Source organism: Chrysochloris asiatica, unplaced genomic scaffold (assembly GCF_000296735.1).
Source record: "Chrysochloris asiatica unplaced genomic scaffold, ChrAsi1.0 scaffold00019, whole genome shotgun sequence".
Taxonomy (NCBI): Eukaryota; Metazoa; Chordata; class Mammalia; order Afrosoricida; family Chrysochloridae; genus Chrysochloris; species Chrysochloris asiatica.
Window position 1 is genome coordinate 30164390 of NW_006408537.1, and position 14556 is coordinate 30178945.

General features: G+C 37.8%; 1 protein-coding gene across 1 annotated transcript in view; it reads left to right on the forward strand.

Annotated features, from left to right (window-relative positions):
* The window catches only part of SENP6 (SUMO1/sentrin specific peptidase 6), a 167466-nt gene that overhangs the window by 24262 nt on the left and 128648 nt on the right, over window positions 1-14556 (forward strand). Inside the window, exons 3-5 of the mRNA XM_006835793.1 lie at window positions 8131-8196; window positions 8524-8617; window positions 11331-11391. Of these exons, the coding sequence (XP_006835856.1) occupies window positions 8131-8196; window positions 8524-8617; window positions 11331-11391 (221 nt within the window). The remainder of the gene's footprint in view (window positions 1-8130; window positions 8197-8523; window positions 8618-11330; window positions 11392-14556) is intronic.

The following is a 14556-nucleotide window of genomic DNA, read 5'->3' on the forward strand; positions in this document are numbered from 1 at the left end:
CAATATTGCAGCATGAAGCTTGAATTTATTCTGCAATTTTTCCAGCTTGAGAAATGCTTCTTGTGTTCTCTTTTGATATCTAACTCCAGGTCTTTGTATATTTTATTATGATACCTTGTCTTCTGGAGCTTCCCGTTGAATTTCTCTGCCATCTCCTTTACTTCATTTCCTTTAAACTTCCAGAAAAGTTGTAAACATAGTATAGAAAAAATTATGATTAGTTTTCACTCAGGTTCCCCTTATACAACCAGTATTTGCTTATCAAAATTAACAACACTATTACATAAACTGGTTACTGATGGTAGTTGTGTCTGGCTGATTTGTTCCAACTCAAAGCTACCTTGTATAGTGTTTCAGAGGCTATAAGTCTTTATGGGAGCAGAAAGCCTCATCTTTTTCCAGTTGAGCAGCTGATGGATTTGAACTTCTGATTTTGTGGTTAGCAGCCCAACATGTAGTTCACTATGCCACCAGGGCTCCATGCCACATAGCATTTTGTTGTCATGTTTCTTTAGTTTCCTTTGATTTGTGACTGTTGCTTGATCTTTGTTTTTCTTAACCTTGACAGTTTTAAAGACTGCAAGATGTTCTTCAATTTGGGATCACCTCATGTTTTCTCATGATTGTTGTAATTAGGTGCCATTGAATTGGTTCCAACTCATAGAGACCTGATGTACAACAGAACAAAACACTGCCTGGCCGTGTGCCATTGTTTACATTGTTGCAACTACTGTGACAGTCCATCTGGTTGAGAATCTTGATTCCTTCTTTTTTTTTTTCATGATTGTTATTGTTGTGAAGTGCTGTCAAGTCATTTCTGACCCATAGCGACCCTGTATAGGGTTTCCAACGAGCAGCTGGTGAGCTTGAACTGCTAACATTGCAGTTCAAACGGCTTTGCTGTCTGGCGCATTAACCCACAGCGCCACACCAGGACTCCTTTTTCATGATTAGACTGCCGTTAACAGTCTTCTGGGAGTAGAACCACAGATATGAAGTGCCATTTTGTCTTATCATAAGAATAAGACTTGTCATTATTAATGTTAATCTTGATTACCTGACAAAAGCAGATTTTCTGTTTACTATTATTTTTTCTCTCCCTCTGTACTCTATTCTTTGACAGTAAGTTACCTGCTTGGAAGTGTTGCCAAGTTCATCTCATACGCAGGAAGGATATTTAAGCTTTATCTCTTGTGGAAGAGAAAGTATGTACACACATTATTTGGAATTTTCTATAAGAAAGATATGTGCCTTTTTCTCATTTATTTAATGATGTGTTTATGTAAGTATGGGCTCATGGATATGGTTCAAAACAGACCTGATGGCACAGTGGTTAAGCACTTGGCTACCAACTTGAAAGGTTGATGGCTTGAACTAATCCTGTGGGCTCTATGGGAGAAAGATCTGCTTTTGTAAAAATTGTTGTTGCTAATAAGTGCCTTGAGTTGCTAAGTACCTTATAGTGACCCTGTATAGATAGGATTTCTGAGGAGTGACTGGTGAGTTTGAACTGCCAGTATTCAACCTTGTATTCAAATCAGCCGTTTACACTGTGTTTTATTACAATGACTATAATCCCCTCCATGTACCATCATATTTCTCTCTATTCACTTTAGCTCTTTTTATTTATTTATTTATTTGTTTGTTTCTTTCTTTCTTTATTTATTAAATACTCAGGCATATATAATAATTTACACCACCAAAGTGCACATTCTGCAAGTCTTCTTCCTGGTCGCCATCTTTCAGTCCCTCTCTTCACATGAATCTAGAGTCCTCAGCTGGTCCCTTTCTCATGTCCCCATCTCTGCTTCCATCTCTGGTATCGCTGCTTCTTTGGATAAGGTCTCACATTCCACTTGTAGTATTCCTTCTTGATGATCCTAGGGTCCTTTGTTTCTAGACTGTAAGAGTAACTACTCTCCCGCTTTTGTTACAAAACGTCGACCTTTACATTTGTGACAGTTGCAAGTAGTCATAATAACAGTTATTCACTATTGAATCATAAGAATCTTACCCCCATATCTTTTAACCAGACCTATCTAGACAAGATGAAAACTATTCAGTGAGGACTCTTTTTTTCCCCACACACTATTAAACTAAGCCCCCCCCTTGAAACCTTGTAAGCTAGTCACTTCGTGCCTTTATTGCACCCTAATTTTAGATAGCCAATGTCTAAGTTGCCCATCCCTATGTGTACAGAGGGGATAGTATTGATACGTGATGTGAAGACTCCTTCCCTCTCTGTTGGCATTTAGATTTACTACCTCCATGAGTATAGGTCAAGTTCATCAAATTGTAGCAATTTATCCTCCTTCCCTTTATCAAAAATTGTTTTGTTCTCTTTTTTTATCTTCCTCTAGTTGAGTTCTGATTATCAAGCCATCTGTTGTTGTTACGTGCTGTTGAGTCGATTCCGACCCATAGCGACCCTGTATAGGGTTTCCGAGGAGAAGCTGGTGAGTTTGAACTGCCAACCTTGCAGTTCAAACTGCTATGCAGTCTGGCGCAGATCAAATGGGTACTGTTTGCGACTTTGGTGTTTGTGCACCTCCTCTCACTTCATATCAACTGGATGCTTCACTCTCAGCGCTAGCCCTCTGTGGCTATGTCCTTGTCCATAGGCTCAGGTGTCCCCAGGTCTCACCACATTTTGGACCAACCAGCCCTTCCTCTTTCTCTCATCTCCAGGTCAACAGAAGTCTGTAGAACGTGGTTGAACTCAGTCCATTTCTTCATTGTTGCCTTTCCCCCTCTTCCACTCAACAGCAAGCTTACATGCCTGCCCATGTGTTGTTCCCTTTGAGTTTCAGTCTTAGAGAAGGGTTTGTTCTGAAGGAACTTGATTGCTTGCCTTGATGGCTTCCTGGCAAATAGTCAAACCGACCTTTTGATCTAGTGCTTATCCTACAATGCCACATCAATACTTCTCTGTAAAGATTACAGCCAAGAAAACCTTTCATAGGGTTGCTGTGAGTCAAAAGTTACTTTACTCAGTAGTACTAACAACAACAACAACTAACAACCAGAGCAATCCAATGTTATTTTTATTTATTTTTACTAGAATTGTTTGGCTATTGAGAGATTTTCAGGTTGGCTCTGCTGCCTTTTGATATGTCCATACCCATATTTATTGGTTTTTTTTTTTTTTTTAAAGCATATCCTTGCATTCTGACACTAGAAGATATTTAGGCTCATCTTGTGTTTTCACGGCCCGAGCGTAAGTATCAGTCAGTTTTCCTGTCAGCCTATTTGTTTAGAAAAATATTTAGAAGCAAGGTCTGGTTGTAGGGGTGCTTGTTGCTACTGGTGTATCACTACTTTTAATCTTTCTCAGAGGACAGAGCCCTGGTGGTGGGTTATGTGTCGTGGAGTTAGTTCAACTTATAGCAACCTGTATAGGGTTTCTAAGGTTGTTAAGTCTTTATGGGAGCAGAAAGTCTCATCTTTCTCCCATGAAGCGTCTGGTAGAGTCAAACTGTTGACTTTGCAGTTTGCAGCTCAACCAGTAATCTCCTATGCTACCAGAATCTGTAGCTCATGTATACTCATGTATATGTTGTTATAAGGTGCTGTCTAGTCAATTTGGACTTATAGTGACTGACAACATGTGTAACAGGACAAAAACACTGTTTGGTCCTGCACCATCCTCTCAGTCATTGCGATCCTTGAACTCATCATTGCAGCCATTGTGTCATTCCTTTGTGTTAAGAACCTTCCTCTTTTTCTCTGATCCCTCACTTTACCAAGCATGATTTCCCTCTTCAAGAACTATTCCTTTCTCATACCTTGTCCAAAGCACATGAGATAATACCTGTTCAGATGTGCTTCCAAGGAGCATTCTGGCATTAGTTCTTCCAGGATAGATCATTTCATTTTTCTGGCAGTCTATAGTACATTCAAGGAGCTCTGGTAGCTTAGTGGTTACAAGTTGGGCTGTTAACCTTAGGGTCAGCAGTTTGAACTGGCAGCTGTTCCATGGGTGAAAGATGAGGCTTGCTGCTCTGATAAAGATTTACAGTCTCAGAAACCCTATATAGGGTTGCTATGAGTTGGAAGTGACTCCATGGCACATAACCATCACACCACAGTACATTCAGAGTTCTGAATGTGGTGCTGTAGTATGATAAACACTGGACCACAAAATCAATTTGAACTGTAAGGTTGGTGGTTCGAACTCATCAGCCATTCATCAGAAATTCTAAAGAGGGTCACTCTGTGTCGGAACCCAAGAATGCAGTACATTAAGTATTCTTTGCCAACACCATACTTCAAATGCATCTTCTGTCTTCTTTATTCATTACCCTGCTTTTGCATGCATATGAGGCTGTTGAAAATACCATAACTTGGACCTTAGTTCTTAAGGTGACATCCATCTTTGCCTTATAATACTTTAAAGAGATCTTTTGCAAAACATTTACAGTGTGCTGTTTGATTTCCTGACTGTTGCTTCTGTAAGCATTTGATTGTGGATCCAAGTAAAGTGAATTCCTTGACACCTCCAATCTCTTCCCTGTTTATTATGATGTGCATATTGACCCAGGTGTGAAGATTTTTTTGTTTTATGTTAAGATATAATCCATACTGGAGGTTGTAATCTCTCTGATCATCACTGGTGTTTCAGTGACTTTCAAAAAAAAAAAAATCTCAGAAACTTTCAGCCAACAAGGTTGTTCATCTGCATATTACAGGTGGTTGTGAGTCTTCCTACAATCCTGATGCTGCATTCTTGTTCATGTAGTCCAGCTTCTCTGATTATTTGCTCATTTTGTTGTAGGTGCCACTGAGTCAGTTCTGACTCATAGTGACAATGTGTACAACAAAATGGAATATGCTAGTCCTCGCAATCATTGCTATGCTTGAACCCTTTGTTGCAAGCATTGTGTCAATCCCCACCTCATTGAGACTCTTCCTCTTTTTCATTGACTCTCTACTTTTTCATGCATGATTTCTTTCTCTAATAATGGATTCTTCCTGATAAACATGTCCAAAATAACATGAGACATAGTCTTATTGTCCTGGCTTCTAAGGAATATTGTGACTGCTTTTTCCAAGACCGCTCTGTTTTTTCTGGCAATCCACGATATATTCATTATTCTTACCAGTGCCATAATTCCAGTGCATTAGTTCTTTGGTCTTCCTTGTTCGTTCGTTGTCCAGCTTCCTCATGCATGTGAGGTGACAAATTGAATAAGTTTGGTGAAAGAATATGATCCAATATACATGTATTAAAATAAAATAAACATGAGTTCATACTGATCTAATTTAGAACTAGAGGGTTCATTTTAGCTTTTCCTCTTGTTTATTTGTACCTTCCTTCCTCTGACCGTGAGAAACTGGCTCCTATTATATACTATTTACTTATATGGTTGGCAATTCAAGTCCACCGAGAAGTACCTCAGAAAAAAGGCCTGGTGACATACTTCTGAAAAAAAAAAAAAAAGCTGTTGAAAATCATATGAAGCACAGATGTAGTCTTACACCAGAGGTGTTGGAATTAACTTGATCGCAACTGGTTTTGATTTAGTATATATGTAAAAGAGTTTAAAATTTGTTCGTGGTGGCTCATGTCCTACTGTTTCATGACACTTTATTTATTTATTTTATTGTGAAATTCCTCAAAATTCTTATTTGCGCTCACTTCCTCTTTTTTTGAAACTTGCATTGAACTTTTATTTGCACTGTAGGATAAGCACTGGACTGCTAACCACAAGGTTGGCAATCAAACCCACTAACCATTTCTCAGAAACCTTATATAGGGTCGTTATGAGTTAGAACTGAGTTGAATGTACTTAACAACAAGAATGAGTTTATGTTTGCTACTTTTGCTTCAGGACTACTTAATTATGAGCTTTTCTGAACGATATAGATTATGAAGATTCTGGTCTCTAATTGTGGGCTAGGACTCCCAGGGTGATGCAAATGGTTAAGTACTTGACTTCTAGCTGAAAAGAGTCCTGGTTTGACTGAAGGATAAGCACTGGAATCCTAACTGCAAGGTCGTTAGTTCAAACCCACCATCACTGCTTGGAAACCCTATCCCTATACAAGGTTGCTGTGAGTAAGAACCAACTTGACAGCACTTAACAACTAACTGAAAGGTTGGCTGTTTGAACCCATGTAGAGGCAAATAGGAAGAAAAACCTAGAGATCTACTTCTGAAGACCATCTCTGGAGTATAGTGCCACTCTGCAATATATGGGTTTTCTGTGAGTTGGGTTCACTATGGCAACTGATTTGACTCTGTTTTTCCTACCAGTTTTATTGTGGACTTATGGTTAAGAGTTCTTTAACCATAAGGTGATAATTTTTTTCTTGTTTTCAGTTTAGCTAAAAAGTTCAAAGCCATGGACAAAGCATCACAATTTCTCATACTGTCCCTTACTTCATTGGGTTTCTGCTTTTCCTGGTCCACCTGTAAAAATAGCATAGAGCAGCTTCTGACCTCTTAACTTCAGAAGTGAAGAGGAGAATCACCCTCAGTATCAGCCCAATTCCTATGCGGCAGTGATCAAACATGCCTCTACCCTCCAATCTTTTTACCTGTTTTGAAATCAGTTGTCCATTCCACAGGACTCTCTGCTTCTCTTTTAGGTTCACTAATTTGTTGCAATGGCCACACAGAACTCACAGACATTTATGGAGTTTATTAGGGAAGTAGCAGGTTAGAATAGTTCAGGCTAGGATAGTTCTTCAATCAGGACCATCTTTTTAGCTGTGACTGTATACCCTGGCTCCACAGCCCCTTGATCTATGCTTTTAGCGCTGTTGATAAATGCCCAGAAGTACCCCATTTTGCTAATAAGCCATGGCTCGAAGGCAATCAGCTCTAACTCCATGAGTTGGCTAACCTGACTCCCCTGATTAAGTACTCAGGAGGCACCCTACTCTGCCAACAAGTCTCCTACCTAAAGGCACTCAGATTCCTTGTTCCATCTGATTTGTGCTAATCTCCCTGGTTATGCTACCACCATTTTTATGTTGCTGTGTCTCGCAGTATTTTTGTTGTCTCTGGTGTCACAGCTCTCTGTCTTCTGGATTCATGGGGTTCAATGCAGGAAGATCAGGCCCATAGGGTGCACTCTGCTTCTGGCTATTTTTTTCTTGATGGTAGTGAGATTTCCATTTTCCACCTCTGGGATGGCTCATTTTAAACCTAACAGGATGGTAAAACTTGATGAGTTCCCATGTTTCAGACATCTTACTTGAATAGTCCCACCCCACAACGGTACCAAGTACCTTATTTACATTATTAACAAGCCACCCATTCCTTTTGGTGGGCCAGAAACACTACATTTGCATAGTTCTGCCCAGTTCTGATGTGTTGCTGTAGCATCAACACTAGACTTTGAACCACAGGGTCAGTAGTTCAAACCCACCAGCTGCTCCTCGGAAACCTATACAGGTCACTATGCGCGAAATCAACTCGAAGGTACTTAACAGCAACAACCCATTCCTGGTAGCATAGTGGATTAGAGTTGGGCTGTTTATTACAAGGTAAGCAGTTTGACTCTGCCAGCTCCTCCAGTGGGAGAAAGATAAGGTTCTCTACTTCTGTAAAGATTTACAGTCTCTGTAACCCTATACTGGGTCATTATGATTCTGAACTGACTCAGTGGCACACAACCACCACCACCACCCAGTCATTTAGCCATTTGGTGGGAGTCACAAAGACTAAGTCGATTATTATTAAATTATGATAAATTATCATATAATTCATCACACTGTACCACCCAATAGGAGTATTGCTTTTCACATCTTTTAGCCTCAATCTGACCTCATCTTGCTGGAAACTTGATCTTATTCAAACCCAGGCTGTAGGCCATCAGGTTATTATCATGTGGCTCCAAGACACATGACACACTACCTGTCTGGATTTCCATTTTCTTAATTGTATTTGGCTTCATAGGATTTCAGCCATGAACTTATGAATCAAATGTTTAAACTCTAAATGATTATGTGAGGGTACTTCAGAAAGTTCATAGAAAAATTCCATTTTTTAATTCTAGTTTTTCCACAGACTTTCTGTAACACCCTTGTATTTGCTATTCTAATCTGGAGAGATTTTGTAGACATCAAGTGTGCCATATTGCCAACACAGAAAACATTGTTTTGCTTTTCTTCTGTTAAAAGCCAGAGATGACTGTGATAATAGTGATCTGGAGATACCTCTCATGAATAAAACAAGCAAACTGGCAAGTACTAATCAGGTTAGGATTTAGGGCTGATTTTATTACACATAAATTCATGTGTCTTCCTCCTCTCTAATTTGTATTATTATATCTCACTAATTTGAATTTCATTGTATATAGTAAATATACACATGATGATTGTAACTTAATAAAAACATGTTTTAATGTACTCCTTTTATTTATTTATTTATTTTTGAGAAAATGAGATGTTTACAAGAAATGGTTAAAGGCAAATTGTAAGACATTAAAATAAGAAAGGGCCTGGGAAATGCTCAAATTGATTTTATATTGACTAGTTCTATTGAATGCTTATCTCAGTTTGTTTCTATTTCAGCTTTGGCTAGATCAGAGTCTAAGAGAGATGGAGGTTTTAAAAATAATTGGAGCTTTGATCATGGAGAAGAAAGTGAAGGAGATACAGATAAAGAGTAAGGATTTTATTTTTTTTCACCAATACTTTATAAGAATGAAAGTTTTCATTAGAAAAACAATTTATATTCCATGAAAGTATTTTAAAGAGTATAACATTCTTAGAACATTATACTCTTTAACAAAGTATTTTATAAAATATTATTTTACAAATATAGTATTAGAACAGCAAAAGCAATTCTTTAATGGTTTATAATTTTGTTATATTTCTCTATCTTTTAAAATGTGTAAATATGGACATTTGAGTAAAAATGAACCATAGTATAGCAGTTTTCTATTTTAGAAGAATTTTTTTTTTTTAAAACAAAAATGAAATTTTGTTCATGCAATGATTTGAAAAGCCAATGTTTATGATTAAATGAACCTAGATTAAGACTCTTGATTTTTGTGTAGAAATTTAAGTTCTGCAGTATCTTTCTTCCCCACTTAACCCTTCTCTCCCTCATATAAATCTTAGATCAAATTGCTACCCGAGAAGGCAAAAACACTATAAATAATAAACATAAATGTTCAATAAGCTTTGTTACTGTATCTAGATATATTGTTAATGTGTTTGGAATGTCTTCTGTGTAAAATTTTAAATGATAGTTTTAGTAGAATCATTTGTATGTTGGATATTTATATTATAAATTCAATGTTGCTATTGTTTCTTGGTTTATTAATCTGGTTTTCCACTGACCAGAGAAACAAATATTCTCACAAAGTTTTACTAAAACTGTAGTTATTTTAAAGAAATGTTACACAGAAGTCATTCAGCATATATTGGTTGAATACTGTAGGCGCTTCACTTCTGTCCTGACAACAGCTCTTCTCGTGATTTGCTGTTGTTATTAAGTGTCATCTAGTCATTTACAACTCATTGTGGCCTTGTGTAGGGATTCCAATGAGCAGCTGGTGAGTTGAACCATCAACCTTGCAGGTCAAGTACTTATCCTACAAGCCCACACTGGTACTCTCCTATTCATGATTACTACAATTTTATATGCCTTTGTCTGTGAAATGTTGACTTGAAGTGAAGCTTTATTTGAAGGAGAGCTTAACTGCTAAGTTTTTTTTGTTTTTTTTTTCAGTGTTTTATGGCCTTTCGTTTATTTCCTTTTTTAAAAATTTAACAGATATTTTTGTTACTGTGTGTTGTTTTGAAAAATTGAATTAAAGTTTTTAAACGTTTTTGTAAAGGTGGAAGGAGAGGACTTTTAGCATTAAAGTTGAGATGCATGAAAGGGGACTTCAGAAAGTATGTAGAAAAATTCTGTTATCTTTCAGTTCCATTTTCCATGAACTTGTTGAAGCCTCGCACATAAACAATAGTGAAGTAAAGCTTTTACATTTTTATTATGAATAGCTAGTATTTTACTATAAATAGTAGAATTGTCTGTAGAAGGGTGTATCTGACTTTCTGTGCTGAAAGGCTTGCTTTGGTTATCTAAACAACTTGTAACATTAGCAGTCCTTTACATTTCATTTATGAATTGTACTCTTTGGTTCTGCATAATAATTGGGTCTTCTGGGACTCCAAGTCATGTTGAGATTAACAATGAAACAGTACTGGTTTTGTGCTGTAAAATAAGCACTGAGCTACTAACTTTAAGACCAGTAGTACAAACCCTCATCTAAAACTCTGTAAAAACTGCCTCAACACTTAACAAGAAGTGTGATCCTTTAAAATTTCAGAGCAGTGATTTTTAGTGAAGCTTGATGTTCCCAAGAATGGTGAAGGTATGATTATTTTCTTGTGGCAATACCACTAGAATTACTTTATTTTAATTGATAAAGGCTTTCCAGACAAGTTTGTTTCTTCGATGTTTTTTCCCTCCATATTTCTCCCCTAATCATCAGTTTAAGAAAGAGAAAAATGAGTGAACCTACATAAAATCCATAGTTTAAAAATTATGTGTTTGTTTAAGGTTGTTAAGTGCCGTTGAGTCAGTTCTGACTCATAGCGACCCCGCATAGGGTTTCCAAGGAGCAGCTGACCTTGTGGTTCACAGTCCAGAGCTAGTCTTACAGTGTCACACTGTTTAAGGGTTTAAGGTAGGGATTGGCAAATCTGGCCCACCACCTTTTTCCTTTTTTTTTAAATAAAGTTTAATTGGAACACAGCCACATGACTAGTGGGCTTCAGTTGTTGTTGTTAAGTGCCATCGAGTCGGTTCCGACCCATAGCGACCCTGTACAGGGTTTCCGAGGGTGTAAATCTTTACGGGAGTAGAAAGCCTCATCTTTCTCCCACGGAGCGGCTGGTAGTTTCGAACCGCTGACCTTAAGGTTCACAGCCCGATTCGTAACCACTACGCAGAGTTCAGGAAAATGGAACGAAGAGATAATGGAATTCTTCTATGAACTTTTTGAGGTCTCCTCCTCTGTTGTCAATGGTTGCTTTTTCATTACAATGACAGAACTTAATGGTTGCTGTAGAAACCATCTAGTTTGGGAAGCCTAAATTATTTGCTATCTGACCCTTTTCAGATAGTTTCCTGATCCCTAAATTGTTGTTGTTGCTAAGTGCTACCAATTCAGTTTTGACTCATAGCAACCCAGTTTAGGGTTTTCTAGGAGCGGCTGGTGTGACTTTGAACCTCTGACCATGCAGTTCAAACCAACATTGAGGTCAAGTGCTTATCCTATGGCAACAATGTAAAAAGGAAAACTGAATTTAATGTATGAATTGTAACTGTTATTTAAGGCTTTCCCCCCTTATTTTCTGCATAGTGGGACAAGTCTGCTCAGTGTAGATGAAGATGAGGATTCTGAAACCTCAAAAGGAAAAAAGGTAAGTGTTTTTTTTTGCTTTTTAAAATGAGGCCACAATTCTAAAAACTTGTTGTCAAAAGAAGAATATGCATTTATATTTATTTATAAGCTTACCATCCATTTCCCTACTCCAGAGACAAGAAGTGTTCTGTTTTTTTCTGTTCTTCCAGACATGCATTTTATGCATTACAAAGAAAATATTTCACTGCAACTCCTTACATAATTCATAGCACATTGTACATACTTTTTGTTTCTTTTTAATGTAAATTATCTTGGAAATCATTCCATGAATTTATGTAAAAAGCACTGTCATTCTTTTCAGAGATGCATAGTATTCCATTGTTTTATGTACCATTATTATTCAGAACTACCAACTTGGTGAATTTGGTGTTTCCAGACTTTTTTTTCCCCTAAAGCAATGTTGAGTACATTAGCCATGTATATAGATTATATAGCATATATACAAGCATATTGATAGAATGGATTCCTGGTATTATTGTTAAGTTACGTTGAGTTGGTTCAGACTTTTGGTTCAAACTGACCTTGCGGCCTAGCACATTAACCTGCAGCACCACACCAGGAATCTATAAGTGATTCCTGTTGTTGTTGTTAGTGCCATCGAGTTGCTTCTAATGCAGAGTGACCCTGTATAGGTTTTCTAAGAACTGGCTGGTGAGCTGGAACTGTCAAATTTGTGGTTCAAACTAACTTTGCAGTCTTAAGTCCAGCGCATTAATCCACAGTGCTATGCCAGGATATATTTCTAATTTTATTATGTCCAATTTACACTTTTCTCAGTATTGTCTGGTGGTGATGGTGCCGTCGAGTTGGTACTACTTGTCTCGTAGTGACCCTGTATAGGGTTTCTGAGGCTGTAAATCTTTATAGGAGCAGAAAGCTTCATCGTACTCCTGCTGAGTGTGACTGGTAGATTGGGGCTACTGATTTGTGTTTAGCAGCCCAGCTCCTAATCCACTACACTGCCAGGACAGTTCTTGTTTTCTCATACTTAGTCACATCACTTTCAGCCTTTTAATCGTTCTTCCTCAGCGGAGGATATCTCAGTAAAGTCCTAATTTGCATTTCTTTTGTATGAGTGAGGTTGAACAGCTTTTCATATGTGTGGTCTCTTTCTATTTCCTCTTATAATGGGCAGCTAACTTCCATTTGCCCATTTTTGTATTTGGTCTTTGGATTATTGGTTCTTACAAATTCTTTATACTAATTTTTAAATGCATGTTAAGAAAACATTTGACAACTCTGGAATATGGGATACATCTTATGATATTTTGTTGTTTTTATGTTCCACTGAGTTGTATCCAACTCATAGCGACTACCCTGTATGGGGTTTCCAAGGAGTGGATGATGAGTTTGAATCATTAACCTTGCAGTTAAAACCAACCTTGCAGTCCAGTGCTTTATCTGACAGTGCCATACTGTTGTTATTGTTGTTGTTAGATGACGCTGAGTCAGTACCAACTTATAGTGCCCCTTTGAACAACAGAATGAAACACTGCCTGGTCCTGGGCCAATCTCATAATTGTTGCTGCGCTTGAGCCCATTGATGCTGCCACTTTGCCAATCTGTGTAGCTTGGGCTTTTTCTCTGACCCTCCACCTTTTCAAGCACATCCTTCTGCTGTAACTGTGGTCCCTCTTGACAATATATCCGAAGTATGAGAGACAAAGTCTGGCCATGCTGGCTTCCAAGGAACACTCTGGCTGTACTTCATCCAACAGAGGTCTGTTTTTTCCTTTGGTAGTCCATGGTACTTTCAACGTTCTCCCCCAACACCATAACTCAAATGGATCAAATCTTCTATGGTCTTCCTTATTCACTGTCCAACTTTTGCATGCATATGAGGTTATTGAAAATACCATGGCTTGGATCAGGCGCAACTTAGTCTTCAAACTGACATCTTTGTACCTCAACACTTTGAAGGGATCTTTTGCAGCACATTTGCCTAAGGCAGTACATCGTTCGATTTCTTGACTGTTGCTTCCATGAACGTTGATGGTCGATCCAAGAAAAATGACAACTTAATCATTTCTCCATTGACAAGAACGTTCTTTATTGGTCCAGTGATGAGGTTTTTTTGTTTTCTTTACATTGAGATGCAACTCATACTGAAGGCTGTGCTCTTTGATCTTCATCAGTCAGTATTTTAAGTCCTCTTCACTTTTAGCAAGCAGGGTTATATCATATGCATATTGTAGGTTGTTAATGAGTTTTCCTCCAATCCTGATGCCACGTTTTCCTTCATAGAACCCAGCTTCTTGTATTATTTGCTCAGCATACAGGTTGAATAAGTACGGTGAAAAACACAACCCTGTCACACACCTTTCTAAATTTTAAACCTTACAGTGTTCTCATGTTTTGTTCGAATAACTTGGTCCATGTACAGATTCCTCATGAGCACAATTAAGTGTCCAGAAATACTTATATTCACAATATTGTCAATAGCTTATCATGATCCACACATTGAAAGCCTTTGTGTAGTCAATAGAGCACAGATAAACGTCTTTCTGGTATTCTCTGCTTCAGCCATTGGACATCAGCATTGCTATCCCTTGTTCCACGCCCTCTTCTGAATCCGACTTGAATCTCTGGAAGTTCTCTGTCAATCTATGCTTGCAGCCGTTTCTGTATTACCTTTAGTAAAACTTTACTCACATGGGATATCAGTGATATTGTCCAGTGATTTCTATATTCCGTTGAGTCACCTCTCTTTGAAATGGGCACAAATCTCTTCCAATCAGTTGGCCAGGTAGCTGTCTTCCAAATTTCTTGGCATAGATGAGGGAGTACCTTCAGTGCCACATCAATTTGTTAGAAAATTTCAATTTATATTCCATCAATTCCCTGTGCCTTGTTCTTTGCCAATTCTGTCAGTGTACCTTAGACTTTTTCCTTTAGGGTCATTGGCTCTTGATCATATACTACCTCTTGAGATGGTTGAACATTGACCATTTCCTTTTGGTACAGTGATTCTATGCACTCCTTCCATCTTTTTTTTTTTTTTTTTATCTTTTAAAACAGATAAGAAACATTGATACAAATAAAAAATAAACACACAAATAAAGTCTTGAGTAATGTACAATTTTGAAAATTACTGTTTCACCAACCAAACAAATCCTTAGCCATCTTTTTTTTTTCTTCCTGTATGATGTTCTTTTTTTTTTTT